The 20,734-nt window shown below is 29.7% G+C and overlaps 2 protein-coding genes across 10 annotated transcripts; one reads left to right on the top strand and one right to left on the bottom strand.

Annotated features, from left to right (window-relative positions):
• Window positions 1–5,541: 5,541 nt before the first annotated feature.
• LOC145198213 (dual serine/threonine and tyrosine protein kinase-like) lies at window positions 5,542–17,711 on the bottom strand. 9 transcript variants are annotated; one of them, XM_090078758.1, is made up of 7 exons: window positions 15,752–15,846; window positions 15,411–15,537; window positions 9,299–10,020; window positions 8,162–9,019; window positions 6,790–7,337; window positions 6,337–6,583; window positions 5,542–6,241 (listed from the first exon to the last, which is right to left on the bottom strand). In XM_090078758.1, exons 3-7 carry the CDS (start codon window positions 9,944–9,946, stop codon window positions 5,807–5,809), a joined length of 2,736 nt encoding a protein of 911 aa, XP_089934884.1. In that variant the 5' UTR covers window positions 9,947–10,020; window positions 15,411–15,537; window positions 15,752–15,846; the 3' UTR covers window positions 5,542–5,806. The 9 variants fall into 9 exon arrangements, with proteins under 9 accessions (XP_089934884.1, XP_089934885.1, XP_089934880.1 ...); XM_090078759.1 differs by lacking the exons at window positions 15,411–15,537; window positions 15,752–15,846 and adding an exon at window positions 17,688–17,711; XM_090078754.1 differs by lacking the exons at window positions 15,411–15,537; window positions 15,752–15,846 and adding an exon at window positions 17,074–17,259.
• LOC145198253 (uncharacterized) lies at window positions 12,537–14,551 on the top strand. The gene is made up of 2 exons (XM_090078762.1): window positions 12,537–12,609; window positions 12,785–14,551. The coding sequence occupies exon 2, from the start codon at window positions 12,997–12,999 to the stop codon at window positions 13,450–13,452; it is 456 nt and encodes a 151-aa protein (XP_089934888.1). The 5' UTR covers window positions 12,537–12,609; window positions 12,785–12,996; the 3' UTR covers window positions 13,453–14,551.
• Window positions 17,712–20,734: the final 3,023 nt, after the last annotated feature.

The raw sequence follows: 20,734 nt of genomic DNA, 5'->3' as shown, positions 1-20,734 counted from the left end.
TTTAAATTCGGGTAATACCCGAAATAACTACCTGGATCCGAGTTCGGGTCTCCAGTCCTTACTAGAATATTTCGTGGAATAAATATTCACGTTCGATGACTTTAAAAATGGCGAATTGATTTTCGTGTTTCATCTTATGATCCAATTCGCAAAATTTACTTTTGGGTTTTATGTTAATTACGAAATAATTAAAGGATTTTCGCTATTTATGTCGGTATTGGAAGAATTCATGTTTTTTTATATTTAAAGAAAGAATAATCACAACAAATGTTTACAAAAAAGTAAAAATAGTAAATAAGTTGCTGGTAGATATACAAGAGCTGCCAATCATACTAGAATTTCTAAATGAAAAAAAATATTGGACTAAAAAATGTAACGAGTTAAAGAAACAATATGATGTGTATATATTTTTTCTGTTTTTATTTTATCTTTTTGTTAGCAAAAAGCATAGTTAAGATATTTCAGTAGAACTCTTGCTCTTTACTATTCCATTCATCTTAACGCCATTTCTATTTAAAAAGAAAACACACTTTTAGACAACAACACACCTCCAATGCCGTGTATAGAATAATAAATGGAACGCTATTACCAAGCACTTTTGTGATTTTACCGCTGTATTTGGTAACATTTTTTTCTTGAATTTAGCAGATTTCTTAAGGGTAAAATCTAGTAGCTGAATAATGTGAGTTATTTGCTGGTACGAGTACAGTGAGGATGTTGTTTTCTTATCACCTATTAATAACTTGTTACGTCATTTATCCTCTAAATACGTCAAATATTATCAAAACATTTTGTATTTGTTCCAAATTGAGTCTTTTAGATTCCTTTTCGATTCAACTTTTTCCTTTCAGATTAAAAGTAACTTATCACATATTCATTCAGCATTTTTAACGATTTTTCAGTGTTATTCAAATGTTTATGATTTACATCAAGTTAAATCAGATCAGGAAATTTTACTTTTTCATGATCCAACAGTAATAGTGGTACAAAAAAAAGATGGAAAGGTTTTTTAGAAACCATAGGGTTATAAAGGGTCTAGAAGGATTTGCTACAATCACTTCAATACCGTTAAAAAAAATTTTTCCCTAATTGTTTGAATATATTTTATATTACAAACTGTTTTCCTGAAAATAAAATGCTACTTTAAAAGTGCATGCAGTTGTTTGCATCTATTGGATTTTGATAATTAGATTTGAGTGTTTGCCCAGTCTAATAACCTAAGCCTACAGAATAAAAGAAGTGCAAAAGAAATTCAGGTTAATTGTTTACTTTAAAAGGAAAGATTTGGGGAAACAATATTTGTCCATTGTTTTGCTTTTTCTAAAGTTTATACCATTAGCCATCCATTATATACCATCTGCCATTGTCTGCCATCAGCTATTCATTCGTTGTACAATCTGCACAAAGATTCTAATGGTCAGCTTTTTTAAAGTTAGGATATGAGTTAATGTTTAATGGTCAGCTTTACTAGAGTTAGGATATGAGGTAATGTAAATTGGACAAGGGTGCTTTGATGTTGCAGCTTGTTTTTCAACCATTTGTAGCAAAACCTTTAAATCTTCAGATTCTGTGTTATCTAAGGAAAAATTATTTAATTATCCAAAATTATCCGTAGTTTATGTTGATTTTTGTTCAATGAAGGCAAAATGACCAATATAATAGTTTTGTGGACACTTAGAGCTTAGTCCAAAACAACGAATTGCTTTGGAAAAAAATATTTTCAAAAAATGATAGAACAAAAACAAAAAACTTACGATTTTAGGAAGCGTTTTCTAGGAAGATGCAATTAGAAGTGGGAGCGAGGTTGGGTTAGCTCCAACTACCTACATAAATTTTTGCAAGTTCATTCGACACCAGTATCAGTATAGGAGAAGTTTGAGTATGTCCAATTGCCTACTTAATTTTTTTGTTAGATCATTCGTCTGTAGTATCAGCATAGTAGAAGTTTGAGAATGTCCTATTATTTATTATAGTATATCTCTTAGTTATCTATCCTAACAACAAATTCCTGAGCAATTGAAAAAAAATGTTTATTATTTGAAGAGATCTTTTCTGGTAATAAAAAAAAAAAAAAAAAAAAAATTCTGGGGATGTGTAGCAGAGCCTTTATGATTTTCTTAGCATATCAACTCTAATTTCCTTAACTAATATTACGTTAGAAAATTATCTTTCGAGTAAAATTATAGAAAATGCGTAAAAGTTTTTGTGTGTGTGTAACGAAATGGTAACGCTGAAAAAAGTAAACACTTTTTTGCAGTTGAGAGATTCTGTTCGACCATTTTGCTGTAAAAGCTAATGAACAGCTGGAGTGTTCATGAACGTGAAAAAAACGTTATTTACTCCATTTTAAAATAACCTTCGCTTTGAGTTAAAAATAATTTTCCTTTAGGTTCTTTTATTGAAAAAAACAATTTGTTGCACTAAATTAATGTAATGTAAAATCTCTAATTAATAATCCTGGATCCACTCCTAAAAAGAGAAAAATTTGGTTGTTTTTCTTAAAATAGTTTCTTGTTAATCACTTGTAAAAAAGGAAAAATTCCTTTTGAAAAAAAATAATTTATTCAACTTGCTAACTGGTTGTGAGGTGTCAGAATTTCTTGGTCTTAAAGTTTTTCTTAATAGGACACCTTTTATATGCATTTTATGCTAGCAGTATTCAAGTAAGTCTACTTGATGCACAAGACCTTTCAGCAGAGCTGATCAGAACTCCCAACGTCCTTGCTACTGGCTCCTATGTATGCTACGGGCAACGCATTACTGATAACTTTGTAAACGTAAATGAATATTAATTTAATTAATAAACGATATTATTATAAAAAATAATTACTTTGCTTATTTGATTTTTTCTTGAGTAGACATTTAAATACGGCAACATTTTTAGCTATTTCATTTTGTTAGCAACTTTAAAATTATTGGTTAATATCTTTTTTGACGAAGTTTGTGCTCCACGAAATGTTATTAATAATATTTTCGAGATTTTTCCGGCCAAACGGAAATTCGTCTAAACGGAAAGTAGACTTATCCGGCGCTTGAGAAGAACATTTAAAGAAACCGGTACGTACTCCGTACGAATAAATAGAAAAAGATTCTGAATTTTACAATCTTTATTTACAACTATTTTTTTGTTCTCGTATTTGCAGCAGGCAAAATATTTTAAAAATATTTAAAAAGTAAAAAAATTGTGAAAAAAAATTTAAAGAATTATATTTTTCATGTTTTAAAGTTCACTAAATTGTTTCAAAGAGGAATTCAATGAAAGGGTTTCTTGTTAAGTCAAAGTGTTATACGATCGCAAAGTTTACAAAAGCCTGTACGTTTAAAAGACGTTTAAATATCACGCTGTGTCATTGAAACTTTTTATCATAAAATGGTGTAATTCTACCACGAAAAAGGATTTTCATTTATTTAAAAAATAATGTTTAGTAGGACAATGCAGTTGCGAAAGTGATGGTTCAGAGGATTAATACATTAATGATAAATGGTTTACGCGAAACAACTTTGTTTTCTTTCAATTGCGTACGAAATATAATCAAACGACGAACGTTGCAATAAAACCCAAGGCCAAAAACATATCAGAAGGTATAGATGACGCAAATAAATTTATCCTTTTGCGTCAATTAAACCCAAAATGTGAACCATGATGTAATGTCTGAACAATTTTTTTTAAACAGCATTTATTAGAGCCGCAAATTTACAAAAGATCTTTGAGGGAACGAAGTAACAAAAATTATAGATAAATTCGAGATAAATTATATATTGCGATTCGTGATATTTTATCAATAGAAAAACGTTGAGTTGAGTAAGTAAACAACTTTCAATTTGCACACTGAAGAAAAAGGTCAGTGATAAACAGCCTTTAGCGAGATGGAAGTGACCACCCTCATACAAGCCATTCATTCGAGGTAAAGTTAGCCTCTTGGTCTTCTTGACATAAAAATAATTTTTAAATAAATAGTTGAGAAAATCAGCAAACATATCCCTCAAATCATCAATAAAACTAATTTTGTTATATTAACCTAACTGAACAATAGCTTTCTTGAAGAAAAACCATAATAATGAAGAACTGTATCAAACGGGCGAAAACCGATGTATTGACTGTTACTATTAATGTGTATTTCGTGAACTTAAAATTTATTGTTTCTATGTGAAATCTGGTATATTATCGATTGGACGAGCTTTTCAGATAAACCCGGCAAGAAGCGGGTTATTTTAAAACATGCGCTACATTAGACCAACCGAGTTGGTAAAAATGTCTGAATGATTCACCCATTAAATGATCTTTTTCGATCTTTAGCAGAAAATGAAACGACAGCTCTACTTCCTGGGAATTTTTTCAAAAAAATTAAGTAAGGTGGATCCAAGTTTCAAATATTTGATAGTTTGTAGAAGTATGATTTGAGTAAACTTTATTGACAATTTACAACATTATATATATATATATATATATATATAAAAGCTAGACAAAAGTTTAACTGACTTCTTCACTCATAGGAACATTGTCATCATCAGTATCACTTCCTTCACCATCACTTTTGTAAGTCTTTAATATAAAAGTCTGTTGCTCATTATCTCATATGTGATATAATATTAACAATAATAATAATAATGATAATAATTATAATAATAATAATAATAATAATAATAATAATAATAATAATAATAATAATAATAATAATAATAATAATAATAATAATAATAATAATAATAATAATAATAATAATAATAATAATAATAATAATAATAATAATAATAGTGATAATAATAATAATAGTAGTAATAATAATAATAATAGTAGTAATAATAATAATAATAATAGTGATAATAATAATAATAGTAGTAATAATAATAATGATAATAATAATATTAATAATAATAATAATGATAATAGTAATAATAATAATAGTAATAATAATAATAGTAATAATAACAATAGTAATAATAACAATAGTAATAATAATAATAGTAATAATAATAATAGTAATAATAATAGTAATAATAATAGTAATAATAATAGTAATAATAATAATAATAATAATAATAATAATAATAATAATAATAATAATAATAATAATAATAATAATAATAACAATAATTTATTGACAAAAACAAGATATTTTAAATCTGTTGCTAACATTTAGTTATTGTGATGATCTACAATAATCTGATGGTCTACAATATTGTGATGATCTTATTTGACAAATTTATTAATTTAGAAGATAAACTTAAGGAGTGGCACTAAATTAACTTTGTGAAGTTACCCAATTTTAAGGAAAGACAGTTCAAAAAATTCAAATTAAGGTTAACTGAGTTGAAAATCATTTGATTGCCTGGGATAAAAACCAGGATAAAATTCTCAAATAAATTTGTTAAATTAAATCACAAACATTTAATCAAGTCGCCATCAAAAATAAATAAATGCGCAAAATATATATATAACAAATATATAGAATGAAGAATCTATATATAAGTATTTATTAAAATAAGTATTTGTAATGTTTTTATAAATATTTATAGTTTTACATATCTATGTATTTCTACTTTTGGATGCATAATTGCTTCAATAAAATTCAACATTTCTTGACAACATGTCATGTCCAAATTCACTTTTTACGTCTTTATACCATCAACCACTTTGTTATTATGTTTATAGCACTTTGTGAATATGTTTACAGCACTATGAGATTATGTTTACAGCACAATGTGAATATGTTTATGTGAATATGTTCGGAATAGAATTCCGTAGGATCTTACTTGGCACAAAGTTTTCATTTTTAAACTTTCGATGTCCTTCACTTAGACTATTTTATTTAGAACTGAGATGTTGGGAGCTTAATTGACCATTCTGGGATAATATTCTAGATTTTATGTTTTCTAAACGCGGCTGAATATCCCCTAACAACGGGCGTTCTGCATAATTAGATGACCAGCATTGATTCATTACTGACCAACATTCATTATCAAAATGACCTAGCCGTTCAGGACGTATTCCTTGGCGCACGGAGTTCCATAGATGATCTTTACTTGAAAATTGCTCATATGCACCTGGCAATCGGACAGTTCCAGCACAAATATACCAAAATAAGATACCAAAAGCATATACGTCTACTGATTTATCATAGTGTCCTGAAAAAAGCTCTGGTGCCATATGTATTGGGGTGCCAACAATCGAGCCACTAATCATTACCCCGGGCTTACAAAAACCAAGATCTGTTATTTTCCCTCGATTTTTGGAATCAAGCTAAAAATATATTATTGCTGTATTTTTTTGTCGAAATATAACATCAATAAACTCATTTAAATTAATTGTAAAAAAAAAACTATAATTGAACTTACCAAAACATTTTTTAATTTTATGTCACGATGTATTAATCCTTGGCTGTGTAAATAACGCAGTCCTTCCACAACATCAATAGCCACTTGCATGCGACTTCGAAAACTCATACCAGATTTTATTCCTGCATAGAGATCTCTCTGTAACCTATCCATTATGATTAAAACGGCTGGTGTCATGCCGCCAGCGTAGCTGTAGTCAATAACTGAACCACGAATGCTTACTATGCGTTTGTGTTCTGGAATGGCTCTAAAAATTAAGCTTGCTTTTACAGTTTTTTTAAATCAAGCAGTTCTCTTTTATCAATATTATGTTAAGTTATTCTACACAAGTTTTGTTTTGAGTTTTAGAAAACCTAGATATCTAAAGGGAGTGAACTCCTTAAAAAAAAAAAAACCTTGCTGTGAATAAACTTCAGTATTTTGTAAAAAACTTTTTTTTGTATAAAATATTACCTAGTATAGTAAAACTCAAGAGCTAAATCATTCCAATGTTTATCATCTGGAAGAACAACTGATTTAACAGCGCATGGTCCTCTTCCTCCCCATTTGTCACATGCGTAAACGACACCGTACTGACCGCGACCAATCTCACGTCCAAGTTGTGGCATTCCATGTAAAACCAAATCTCTTAGTGAAGTGCTGCTAAGAACGCAGCGTGCAACACACGGTGCAAAAACCTTTCTTAATTTTAGGCGTTGCATTTCTTCGTTTTCAAGACGATCACTATGTCTCATTTCCAACATTTTTAAAGAGTGCGTAAAAGCTTCATGCGCGCGCGTAAGACGCGCCCGGAACTGTGAACAAATACTTCTGGCAAGACGTGATTCACTTATACAATAAATAATATCCACGACAATTTTTTTTTTCCAAGTTGAGTCTATAACTGGCGACGATTTTCCTGGAAGCATCTGAATAGCTTGCTTTATTTTCTGCCACAGAAAACTAGTGAAAGTAAAACTTGTTTGAGGGGTAATCTCCAACTGGTAAGCTGCTGTCAACACCTAAAATAGTTTCTAAATTTGTATACAATTTTGCTCAATACAATTGGAGAAACATAAAAAGTGTTTGCCGTAAACGAGACGACAAACAGAAACAACAGACTGTTTCGTGCCTTAGGGAAAAATGTTTTGAAGATTCCCAAACATTACGAAACATTCTCTGCTCCTTTAATACATTTCCAGTGAACGTCTTAGGTTACGTTAAACGTTAAAATTTATGTTTTATTGCGTGAACTGTCATAATTGATTCTGTTCCCAGGAAGGAAGACTGCACAGATGCAGTTTTCTTGTGCTTTTTTAAGGAGGAGAGCATATTACTGAGTGGGGGGAGTGTTATTTAAGATGAGCTTTTTTAAATAAAGAAACAAGTGATTTGGCAAAAACCAAAGTGGTTGATTTCCAGGTTCTTCTTTATATCCAGTAAGATTTTTATTTTTAAAGATAATTGGAAAAACTGGATAACATTTTTAAAAGAAGGTATGCCTGTATTTTTTAAGGTACCATCAGTCACTCAGTACCAGAATTCGTTGCGTCACGTGCATTCCCTTTATTGCGAAAATAGCACCTAAGAAACCATAATAACCTATTTAATGTCAATAAAATAAAGTTTTTCTTTAGAAGTGTTTGATCTTGCACAATATAAGGTTGCAGAGAGAGAGAAAAAATCAACAGTTAAAGTTAATACGATAAATATTATGAAATGTAAAAAATAATAGCTGAGCGCGTGGCGTCTTTTAATAAACAACAAACTTAAAACATTAAAAATAAAAAATTCAAAGAATATACACAAATTTAACTACTGAAACAATAACTAGAGAAGTTGTTACCTGTTTTAAAGCCATAGAAGAAGTAATACCGGTTTCCATCGTAAAGTCTTCTTCATCGACTTTTTCAAGACTCCTTAAACATCTTTTTAAAGTACCGACATAACTATCTTTTAAAAATTCTATGGAGCTAACCAGCATCCCCCCAATTTTATAGTTCAATCTGCTTAAAACTAGTTTCTGAATTTGTTCAATGCACTTATCTAAATCTTTTAGATTAGAGAGCTCTAAATTCTTCTTCAAGCTAATATCTTCTAAATTTAATTGCCCTGCCTCTTCTTGGAGTTTAATGCTAAGTAAGCTTATCGCGCTTCGTATTACATCACGGATTTCGTCTTGCTTATTGTTAGCAACCTCCAACAACGAACGAAACAGGGCTTCTTCTTTAGAACGCGCATAAGCTATTCGCCTCGGTGTGACACTAATGTCACGGGCTATGTCAAATGCAGTATCAATAAACATCCCAAGACATCTGGTATGGGCATCGTTTGAAACAGAGGCTGCTGCAATAAGATGGTACTGCAATACTTGCCGAACGAATATTAGAAAGCATGGAAAGAGTGAAAAATCTTCAATGAGAGTGTTTTTTGGAGTTACGTTCTTGAGAATGAATCTGGAATTGCAGAAGTCCGTGGTATTGAGAAACGAGTCCGGGGTTACTATAGTGTCTTTCTTTAAAAGACCACTTTTATAAAGTTGCAACCGAAGTGCTGATTCGGTTCCCATGTTATACATCGCTTCTTTTGCAGCATCTTGCAAAGACTCCGTAAGCTCGTAAGTTGCTCGAGATGGAACTTTAATGAAGAAAATAGGCATGCAGTTCATTTCAAATGACTTGATTTGAGTGAGCTCAGCTAAAACCTAAAAACGGTCCTTACAAACTTTCAAACGATCCTTCAAACTTTCAAACGGTCCTTAAAAACTTTCAAACGGTCCTTCAAATTTTCAAACGCTCTTTACAAACTAACCTTCAATAAAAATACGAAGCAAAAAGTTTCTATTTAAAAACTTTGGTTATCTTCAAAAATTGGTTATTTTCTTTTTTAATGTTTTGGTTTACTGAACTTTCCTTTTTTTAAGTAAAAAGTTGTAACATAAAATTGATTAAGACTTTTTTAAATATCTTTTTAAATCACTTACCTTATCATCTATCGTCTCAGTATCGATTGCAAAAACAAGAATCGGTAAAACTTCTTCTTCGAATTCTTTGAGAATTTTTTCAACGCATTTATCGCTATTTGAAGGAGAGCAAATGATTTCTGCTCCACTTTTCAATAACGGATGATCCAAACACACTTCTGCAACAGCAGCTGTATATGCAGGATCGTTGCAATCGCATCCACGAAGCTCTACATCAGCACGGGGAACCGAACGCCACGTTCCCTCATAAGCATCGAGAGCCGCTGCTAATTCAAAATTTTCTAATAATACCAAACTAAGTGTAGAATAAAAACCATGTTTTAACCGTATCATTCGCCACATAACCTTTGCGTCGTCATTTTCAACAAGAGGTAGAATAGGCTCTCCAAGAAGTTCATTAACTACACACACTTTAGCGTAACAAGACGTGCCGAGAACAATTATAGTTGGCGGTTTATCGCATGTTTGAGCGAGCTCATGGTATTCGCTGTCAGGAAATAGAGGAGAATTCGAATCACATCCACTTGGAGCATATTGTCCTAAATTTTTGATTTCGCGAAATGTCTTGTCAGTTTCTTTTTTCACTTGTTTTAGCAGTTTGGTATGCTCTTTAAATTTTGTAAGCTCGTAAGGAAGGTTAGACGCCATAAGGATTGTTGAAATGCTGCTGCTGAAGTGTTTAGATAAGACAACAACATTCGATGTTTAATTTCAGTAAACTTCTAAAATAAAAATGTTGCAAGAAATTAAAAGAATTTCGTTTGGTAAAAACCAAATCTAAAAACAAAAGAATTTGCTTTTGTTTAGTCGATGAAAGCGTCTTTAAGGAAGGACGCACGCTCGAAGAAAGACATTTAAAACCTTGCGAAAACTTTTGCTCGTCTCATTGAATAAGCAAACACGTCAAAGTTTTTTCTGTTTGTTCATTTAAAACAAAACCAACTTTACAATATAAATGTAGTCTTATTGGCTGATAAAAAAAAACTGGTAAAATTAGTGCAGCGTTCAAATACAACAGCACATTTTATCTGAATTAAAAAAAAAAGATTGAAATGATAAATTTAAAACAAGTTTTAATCAACCCATTTTTGATGCCAATAGCACGACTTTAGAAAGAAAAGGTCAATGATCTTACTGAACTAAAAAGCACTATTTTTTTCTTTTCTTTTTCTTCCGCTTTAACCCCGCCTTTGGAATGCGTGATCTCTTTTAAAGAATAGAAACTTTTTTAAATAGTCATATGTACAGCCAAGTCAAAAATTCATGTGTTTGTTTTAATGTCGAAACTTTGAATTCACTTTACCTCAGTTGCTATGTAAACATGTTTTAGTATTTTTTTTAATATCTAAACATGAGAAAAATCACGGAGAATTCAAGGAGCATATAAATTTTTCAAGTAGATTTTAAACATCTTTAAATATAGAATAATCTATTAAGAAATAATTTTAAGAGGAAATTTATGATTTCCTGAATTGTCGCTCTGTCATTATATATATATATATATATATATATATATATATATATATATATATATATATATATATATATATATATATATATATATATATATATATATGTGTGTGTGTGTGTGTATGTGTGTGTGTGTGTGTGTGTGTGTGTGTGTGTGTGTGTGTGTGTCTGTGTGTGTGTCTGTGTGTGTCTGTGTGTGTGTGTGTGTGTGTGTGTGTGTGTGTGTGTGTGTATAGGAAGGGTCCAGAATCTGCTTTAGTCGCATATCAACTAACGAGTTTTTCTAATCTCAATGGTCAAGCGCTGATTGAAGAGGAACAAAAGTGATCAAAGTGTAGAAATTTCAGCTCATAGAATTTACTTCACTTGAAGAAAGTCGAACTGCTAAGTAGCTCATCTTGTGTATAAATTTATTTCATAGCTATACAGCAACAATGATATATTATATATACTAGATGTCTAACTTGCGGGATTTTATTGGACGAAAAGTGAAGCCGCTTTTTTTGTTTACAAATTGAATCCGCCATTTGTAATAAGGGCAAAAACTATATCCGCCATTTGTAATAAGGGCAAAAACTATATCCGACGTGCGAAATAAAAGTTAAAAATGCACGTTTTTGCCCGAATTAGAAATGGCTCCCACGGCTTCACATTTCGGATCGAAGTTAGACATCTAGTATATATAATATATCATTGTACAGCAATTTGAAATATACGAAAAAAAATCTTCTACATACAAACCGGTTTAAACGCTATGTGCATTTTAAAATAGTTACAATATAAAATAAAAAAACTTAGCTTTTTTTATTTTATATTGTAACTATTTTAAAAAACCAAACTGCGGCAAAAAAAAAAAAAAAAACGATTTAATTTATTTTACCGACTGATGAAAGTTTTTGTGCGAAGAACAAATCACTGCAAAAAAAAGAGATGTTGTTTTAAGCTTCACACACGTGGGTATTGAAACGAAATTTGCGGATTAATTTCATAATATATCCATGTTTAAAACAAGCATCTCTAGTTGTTGACGCTTTTCATGTTTGACCACGTGAATATCTTCATGACTATTCGAGTTAAAATGTGAAAATTCGTTGGTAGTCCTAAGCTGATCCTAAAAATGTTTGTCTTTTATTTTTAAAGATCTAATGAACTCATACTTTATTTTTGCAAATAACCAACAATTTCTACTAGTAACTTTGGGATTACGAATTTATAATCAAAGCAGTAAAAATGCAATAAAAACTGATTAGTTCCAACTCTCTTGTATTTATAAATCGCTGGCCATTTGTTAAATGAAACGAAGCGATTGGTCAAGAAGCAAAATCCATCTAACATTCGTTATTGTTGCAATGTCTTTACTAAAATATGCAATAAGATATTATGATAATTTCAAATAGGCGTTTCGTATGTATATAATTTTCGTCATCGCTAAAATCAGCGCGTCCTAACATATTTACCCAAACTTTGTAAATATATTTAAGATGTGTGAGAAGGGTCAAAATAATTTTGCAGCTCTTAATATCTTTAAGAAAAACAATGTGGCAATTTACACCAGTCATTCCACTTTCGTCACTTCGTCATTCTAAAAATTTTTTCACGTGGAATTTTTTTCTTTGTTAAAGTGGGTACAAAGTATAATATTTAAATTTAAAATGAACTGGTGACTTGAGGAAATAATTCAATATTGTTGTAACAGCATTCAACTATCGCGTATTTATTTTCGCAACTTTTAACTAATCTTGCAATCACTGTCGAATACATGCAATCGTAAAACATGAAATTTAACGCCGTAGTTGTCATTTTTTAAACTGTGAAATTCTTTGGTTTCTTAATTGATAAGGGTGAGTGTAAAATGTAAATAGTTAAAAACAAAAAAATTCACCAATGCGTCTCAATCCAAAAAATTACCACCCCTTTTTATTCTTTATCAATATATTATACAAATGTAATAACAATAAGTTATATAATATATAATATATAATTTAAATGTAAAACACAATGCTTTCTTTCTTGCAGGAGAAAAGATTAATAAAAGATGTATTGAATTTTGGATTATATGACGCAGTGCAAACATTTTTCAATCAAATACTAATCTTTTGTATCGTTTGTCCACAAAAATGTTTAGAATGACCGATTGAGAGAATTTAAACGAAAAATAAACTTTAGAGGTTTGACTTTATTTGAAATTACTTTTGAACTTATTTTGGAATTTATATTTGTAAACAAACATGGAGTTTAAACGAAAAAACTGTATCGCAGTGAATGAAAGTGAAACGAGTAAAAATGCTTTTGAATGGTATCTAAAGAATCACCACAGAGAAAACGATGTTCTAGTATTATTGAGCGTCTATGAAGCGCCTCACCTTCCTCATTCAAAAAATCCTAGTGAAATGAAAGCATATCACGACGAAAACAACAAGCAAATTGCGAAGAGCAAATCTGTATTAGAAATGTACGAAATTATTTGCAAAGAACGCAATATTCATTATAGTGTTGCCATTGAAGGAACTTACGGAGCAACTGGACAAACCATATGCGATTGGGCTACAGAAAATAAACCCAACGTCATAGTGCTGGCGCAACGTGGTCTAAGTGGAATAAGAAGGGTACTATTAGGAAGTACGAGTGACTATGTTCTTCACAATGCTAGCGTGCCAATTATTGTTATTCCCCCTCATAAATAGTTGGAACCTTTTACTATAAACGAAAGAACCTCAGCTCAAGAGAATGACAATGCTTAGTGCAATGATTATTTATCCGTGCTCATAAATGATTTTTGTTTCAAGGAAAATAAATAAAGGCACGTTGTACGTAATTGTTATATTTGTAAGCATCGTGCATCAAGAGATTAACTGTATAAGAAAATAATGTTTGCTTAATTTTTAGTACGATTAAGTAATCAGCAGTTCAGAAAAATAAATTTATTTTGAATATTAATATGGCAAAAGATCTTTTATGTTTTGTTTTGTTTTTATTTTATTTGAATGATTGAAGATTAATAAATTAGCTCGAAGACAACGGAGCTGAACCTTGCTTACAAATAGGTTATTGAAGCCAAGCGATTACTCACTGTTTTATCGAACTTTTACAACTATTATCATCTAAAACCAAAGCGACAAACTCTTAATGTTCAGCAAATAAGAAGTATTCTTAAAAGATGTTTTTAAAAGAAATATTTTTTAAAGTTTTCTTTTATCGACTGAGCATTTTATCTTTCTTTTAGAATTCATGGTTGATTATATTTTTTTAATAAAAGATACAGGAAACCCAAATTTAATACTTCATCCTTGTTAATCTTTATTCTAAACTGTATAAAGCGAATAAAAACAAGGCTAAAAAGTGCAATAATCTTTTCATAGCTAAAGACAACTGTACATTCCTCAAGATCGATCGCTACGAATTATTAAGTGTGCTTTTAATTGAATTTTCTATAAAAAAAAAAAACGGATTTGGCTGACTGGGTTTTTAAATATCGCACCAACATAAAAGATTTTTTGGTTTCTATCTAACCACAAGCACAATCCACTGGATTGTTTCTGAGGCATACAACTAGGTACAACCGATATTGCTTCGCCACAAATTAAAGGCTTTACAAAATTTGTCTGACCGAAACATAGTTTAATTCCTCCAACTATGTTAATCATAAACTAGCAAAATGTGGATGGAATTTCAGTTTCAAAAATTTTGATTCAATTTGATAACAATACAAAGTTTTGATGGCAGACATTTAAAAATAATTTATCATTGCCAAAAGTAAAAGTCAACGTCTATAAAAAAAAAAAATTCAATTAACTTTTATCATTCTTTGAACGCTTTATCTGTTTAACATTTTTTGAGTCCAAATGGCAGACAAGTGGTTCCGAAAAGTTCCATGAAATTTATTAACACAAAATATGTTTGTAAAGGAGATGAATTGAAAGAGTTAGAGATTTAAAAATTATGTTGTTTATAATTAACTAAAAAGAATTGAAAATGTCGATTCTTGTGTGTCATACAACCTTTTATCGTATATATAATTCAGAAATTATTTTTATCGTAAATATATATTTTAAATATTCTTATTTTTTATTTTATCTAATTGTTTGTAGTTTTTTTTATTTGCGAGCATTTTAAAATTCAAATTTCATATTCCTTATACGTAAAAAAGTTCTGCATAAATTACTTTATATTTGTCCACTGAATGACACGTATTATGACAAGTGTTTTATATGGTTCACTTTGATTATGCAATTAAAGCGTGCTTTTTGATAAAACAGGTTTTCAATATCAAGCAAGAGAGATATGGCTTTTAAATTATAGAACAGGGTGGAAAAATTTTCAACGTTAAAACGAAATGTGCCAAGCATTAAAAGTTGTTAATTTTTTTTTATTGTTTGAATATTTTTTTAACAATCGGCATTTTATGAAAGTTAATTATAAATAAAAAAGAATATACATAATCCATACAAGAAATAAAGTAAATTTGTTTTGACTGTAATTAAGATCTAATTTGGCATTTAAAATGCTCGCGGTTATACTGTCTTGCAATTTTATTATTACGAAATAAGTATAAAATGTTGTTGTAAAATCTTTTGTTAATGAATTATTCAAATTGTTTATGAGAGGTTTTATCTACGACGGTAATCAGTTCTCTTTATCTTACCGGTCTATCAAATGAAAATCCTGAAGCGTGACTTCGTATCGTTTTCTATAATAACTTTACACTATTTAATGATTAGTTTAGCGCGAGTAACTCCAATAAAAGCACGCTGATTCACAGTTTCCACCGACTGTTATAACAGAAACAAGAAGACTTTAAACAACACCTTACTATAAAGTATATAACATTTAGAAATAAATTTTTTAACTTAAAATTCCAAATAAGTTCATCATTGTTAGAAGAATAAGCTGCACGTTCAAAAGTTATTCAATTTGTAGTAAGTAATAAAAAAAAACATTTTGACAAAATATTCATGGAAAACAAAAGAAATTAGAAATACTTGCCTTTTAAGAATTTTTGAGAATAAAATGCAGAAGAAATCTAGATTTTTAAATAAGATATCTGAGAAGACGTTCTCTAAATACATTTTATAGTCGTCTGATATGGTCAGATAAGCAGACGTTTACCCATATCTTAAGTTATCTTTTTGACGTCTGCATGATGTAAAGCTTCTGCTCACGTTTTTAATCACGTTTTTGGATAAAATATAAAATGTATTATTTGCTAATAATACTTAAAAAATACTTATTACATGCTTTAAATAGAGATGTAGTTTTGAAAAGTGGGTATTCGTTAATAAACAAACTCTGTTTTTAAACTAAAAAACGTATGAAACAATTCAGAAGATTTATTTTTAAAAATCAAAAAACTTTCTAGAAGTATGAAAATAAGAAAGTTATTCTATAAAAGTTTTGCATAAAATAAAAATGAGATGAAAGAAATTTATCACAAATTTCCATGTATAAATATACTCAAAAAGCCAAAAATGTACTTTTTAGTGACGAAGATATAAAACTTTCTCAAAAGATGACGATCAGACTCTTTTAAAAAGCCGGCCTTTTTGAAAAGCATAGCTGCGAAAATTCGTGACTTTTTTCAAAAAACAACTTTTAGACTTTTGAAAAGGTCAGACTTTTTTAAAGGAGGAGCTTCGCAAAAGCCTTTTTTTTTCAAAATATGACCTCTAGACTTTTCCAAAGTTAAAAATATAAAAAAGTTCGACTTTTTCCAAAAACCCAGACAAATTTCGACATGTCCAAAAGTTTGAAATTTAAATGTAAATCTTTTCAAAAAATAAATAGATTGCAGAACTTTTGGAACTCTGCAATAAACATATTTTCTGAGACGAGTAGGATACAAAATTTTCTGAGACGAGTAGGATACAAAATTTTCTGAGACGAGTAGGATACAAATCTATATTTTGATCTTTTTATTTGTTTACAAAAAATAACCTGGTGAAAAAGTTTTCATTTGAAATTAGAATTCGAACGCAAAAAAATGACCTTAAAAAATGAGAATATACCTCCCCCCCTGCCTTCAATTACGAAAATATGATTTTTTTTACTTAAAAACGAATCAGTGGAAAAAGAAATGAAAATATGGATTTTAAAATATGAACTTTAAAACTATGGATTTTAAAGCATGGATTATAAATTTCAGTAAACAGAAACCTTGTAAAACTTCCGTTAATCATCAATGGCTATGATTGGATTAAAATTTTGGTTTAAAAATGCGCGATGTTTAGGAAGTTGCTTACTTTAAGTAATAAAAAATATCCTCATATCAAAAAATAAAAAAATTCTAATGCAAAAAAAAAAATTCTTACATAATATATGCTGCTCTGCAGTTTCCTATACTATATAAGTTAATCATTTTCTTGCGATTGATCTATACTTAACCTGAATAAATATTGATTACTCTAGTTTCAAAATGGTTGCTTTCTTGTTCTAGCAAAACGTATTTTTGAGCTACTTTTATGCAGCCTGTAAATCTGTATTTCACCGAAACCAGCTTTTTAAATATTTGTTACAAACTTTATGTTATTGTTTGATGCATTCAAAAAAAGCTAAGAAGTACAATCTCAAAGGAAATGCGCGTCAAAATTAATTGATAAATAGCTATTAATATTTTGTTGGTAAATTTCCGAATGTTTGATTAACTAAATCAAGGGCAATAACTATTCTGAAAACTTTTAGGCAATAACTATTCGGATATATATATATATATATATATATATATATATATATATATATATATATATATATATATACACATATATATATACATACACGCACGCACGCACACACACACACACACACACACACACACACACACACACACATTTGGTGTTGATAATTATGATGTAAAATAATTATGTTTGGCTATAATTAGTATATAACATTAAAAATAAAACTTTACATACAACATAAGGAATCATACCTAATGATTTATTTAGTGCTGTAAGTTTATCTTTTGATTGTTTTTGCTGGTAAGTTATTTAACTTTTTTTGTCTGCATCATTGGAGTAAAATTTAAAATATTTTAATAACTTCTTTTGTTTTATCTCAAACGTTTTTCAAAATGCCTAAGACCAACGAAGTTTGCGTTAAGGTACAACAAGTGATTATTGATAATCATGAAAGTAGCTTACGGTAAAGAAAAATTGCTGAAAAATATAATAAAAGCAAGGCAATAGTAAAATCAATAATACAAAAATATAAAAAAGTTTATTGCGTGCAAAAAGTAAAGCACGTTTAGGTCGTCCACCAAAAAACAACATCTAGAGAAGATAAGTTTTTATTGTACGAGAAGTAAAGCGAGAGCCTGTTATTTCTGCCAGAGCTATTAAAAAGAAACTAAGCATGAACGTTTTTGAACGAATAATACAGCGCAGATTTCGCTTAGCAGGGTTTTATAGGTTCAGTGTCTCAAAAAAACTTTTTACTTAAAGAAAAAATAAAATAAAACCCCTAGCCTTTGCAAAAAAGTACTTTTCAAAGCTAATAGATTTTTGGAAATCAGTTTTATGGTCTGATGAAAGTAAATTCGACCCTAAGAATTCCAAAAAAAAGAACAAATATATGGAAAAGAAATGGAAAACCCTTGGAAAAAAGTTATTAAAAGCAACCATCAAACACCGAAGTGGTAATTTACTTTTTTGAGGCGTTTTTAGTTATAATGGAGTTTGTAACTTTGTACATTAATAGATGATATATAATTCTTAGTACAAATTAAAGAAAAATTATTAGGAGCAGAATATGTTAATGTTTTACGAAAAAATGTCGTTATATTAGGATTACCGCATCAATTTGTCTTCCAACTTGGCAATAATCAGAAACATACCAGTAAAATTGCCAAAGTATATTTTGAAGAAAATTAAATAGAATGGTTGGATTAATCAACTCAAAGTTCGGATATCAATCAAATTTGAAATTTATGGAATTATTTGGATGACAAAGGGGTGAGCACAGTATCATCAAACAAGTAGATATCATACCAAGTTGAAATGGATAAATATTTGACATTTGCAGCAAGTTAGCCAGAGGAGTTATGACGAGGAGATAATAATGCTAGCCAGATATAAAGTTAGCCAGAGGAGTTATGACGAGGAGATAATAATGCTTGACACCTCCAGCCAGGGAGATGGCCAGTTTTTCTATGATAACACTGAAGACCTCGAACTCCCAGCCAAAGAGACAGGCAGCTTGCCATAAGCAACATAAATCCCGAGCAATATCAGCTCTTTTGGCATTTATGCTTCCAACAGAGAGAAGAGACTCACTACTTGATATTTGTAAATTCATCTCTTATGCATGGTCAGACTATTGGTTTACTGGCCAAATGTACAATGCGGATGGTTATCAGAAGCTATATAGTAGTTTGCAGGCTTACAAGATAACACTTTTGTAAAAATTAGAAGTGGTTTGACAATTGAAACTTTCTACAGCATATATAATCTCTCATCATAGCAGTATCCCACTATACTTGATATCTTCCTTTGGTTGTTGCGAAGGAAAGGAGAAATGGAAAAACTAATCTTTAAGAACATACGATAACCCTGTTTCTTGAAATATCAATAATTATCAAAACCAATTGTTTGTGTCCTTGTGATTACCTAGAAATACAAGAATCGTTTCTAAGATGGTGAATCAAAAAAATCACGCCTATTTTTATAAATTATTTTAAACCATTATAGAATATTTTTCTATAATGGTTTACATGATGATTTCACGCAAGAAACAAAGAAACAACTTTCTACGATGAAGAACAAAAAATCACGCTCATTTTTATAAATTATTTTAAAATATTTTTCTATAATGGTTTACACGATGATTTTCTATAATGGTTTACACGATGATTTCACGCAAGAAATAAACTTTCTACGAAATTTCAAGAAATAAACTTTCTTCTTCTTTCATGCACCAATATAAATCAACTATCATGTCTTACTTCAGCATCCCTGGTAACAATTCTCCATTGTTTTAATATCTTGATGATATCTTTCCCTTTGTTCATTATTTACATTATTAGATTTACAGGGAAATTTTCCTTGGCTAAAATTTTAATTAACTTTTGAACTATATAAATGAACTATGTTATTTAACGTTTTTTAAGGAATTTATCAGCAACACTTTTCTCCAACATTCAGATGATCTCTGATCAACCACTGGTTTGTTTCCTGGTGTTTAAAATTTTCTCTACTATCCATAAACAAAAGAACATCTATCTTTTGTATATCCACTTTGCTGACCGAGAGAGACTCAATATCTTCACAGTACATGAAGTCATCTTGGCTGAAACATTTAAATCTGGTTCTTTTCAGCTAATCTCTGGGCAGCTTTGAAGATTCTTTGTAACTTTAATAAATAAGTCATTTAATTAATTCTGTGAGAATTTCTGTAAAAACAACTTTTTTTTACAACTTTTATCCATCGTTTAACATTTCATCTTCTCATTCAATGCCTTCATTAAATTGTTAAGTTTCATTAAAAATGCTAACAACTTCATGACAGTGAGTAACTGGTTTAGCTAATGGGAAACTTGAAATTCAAATTTTTGATTCATTTTTTGAGTAAAGGGTTTGAGTGAGAACTAAACAAAAATAGCAATCGGTGACGTAATTTTTAGGCTCTATCCATAAAACGCTATTCACATCCTTTTTTCAAATTCCTTTTTTCATCTGCTTTTCATGTTTCTTAAACACGTTTTACTAACAAAAAAAGTTCACGTGTTTCACAAACTATCTTATCCTGGTCTTCACATGTTTCACAAACTATCTTATCCTGGTCTTCTAACTTCAACTTAAAGTATAAAAATTTATTATCACCAGAGAGGTTTCATATCTTATTCAGCAAAGTATATGAACCACTCACTTAAAATAAAAGTGATATGATCATTCAAAAATTTTCTAATAAACGATGAATGAATTTAACAGTATTCCTAGACATTCAGTGAACTTATTTTAAAAAGGTATTTAGAGAATTAAG

Source organism: Hydra viridissima, unplaced genomic scaffold, assembly GCF_058129835.1.
Source record: "Hydra viridissima isolate aposymbiotic clone 2 unplaced genomic scaffold, HvirCarnegie_v1 scaffold_2, whole genome shotgun sequence".
NCBI lineage: Eukaryota > Metazoa > Cnidaria > Hydrozoa > Anthoathecata > Hydridae > Hydra > Hydra viridissima.
This window is presented reverse-complemented; position numbering and strand designations above follow the sequence as displayed.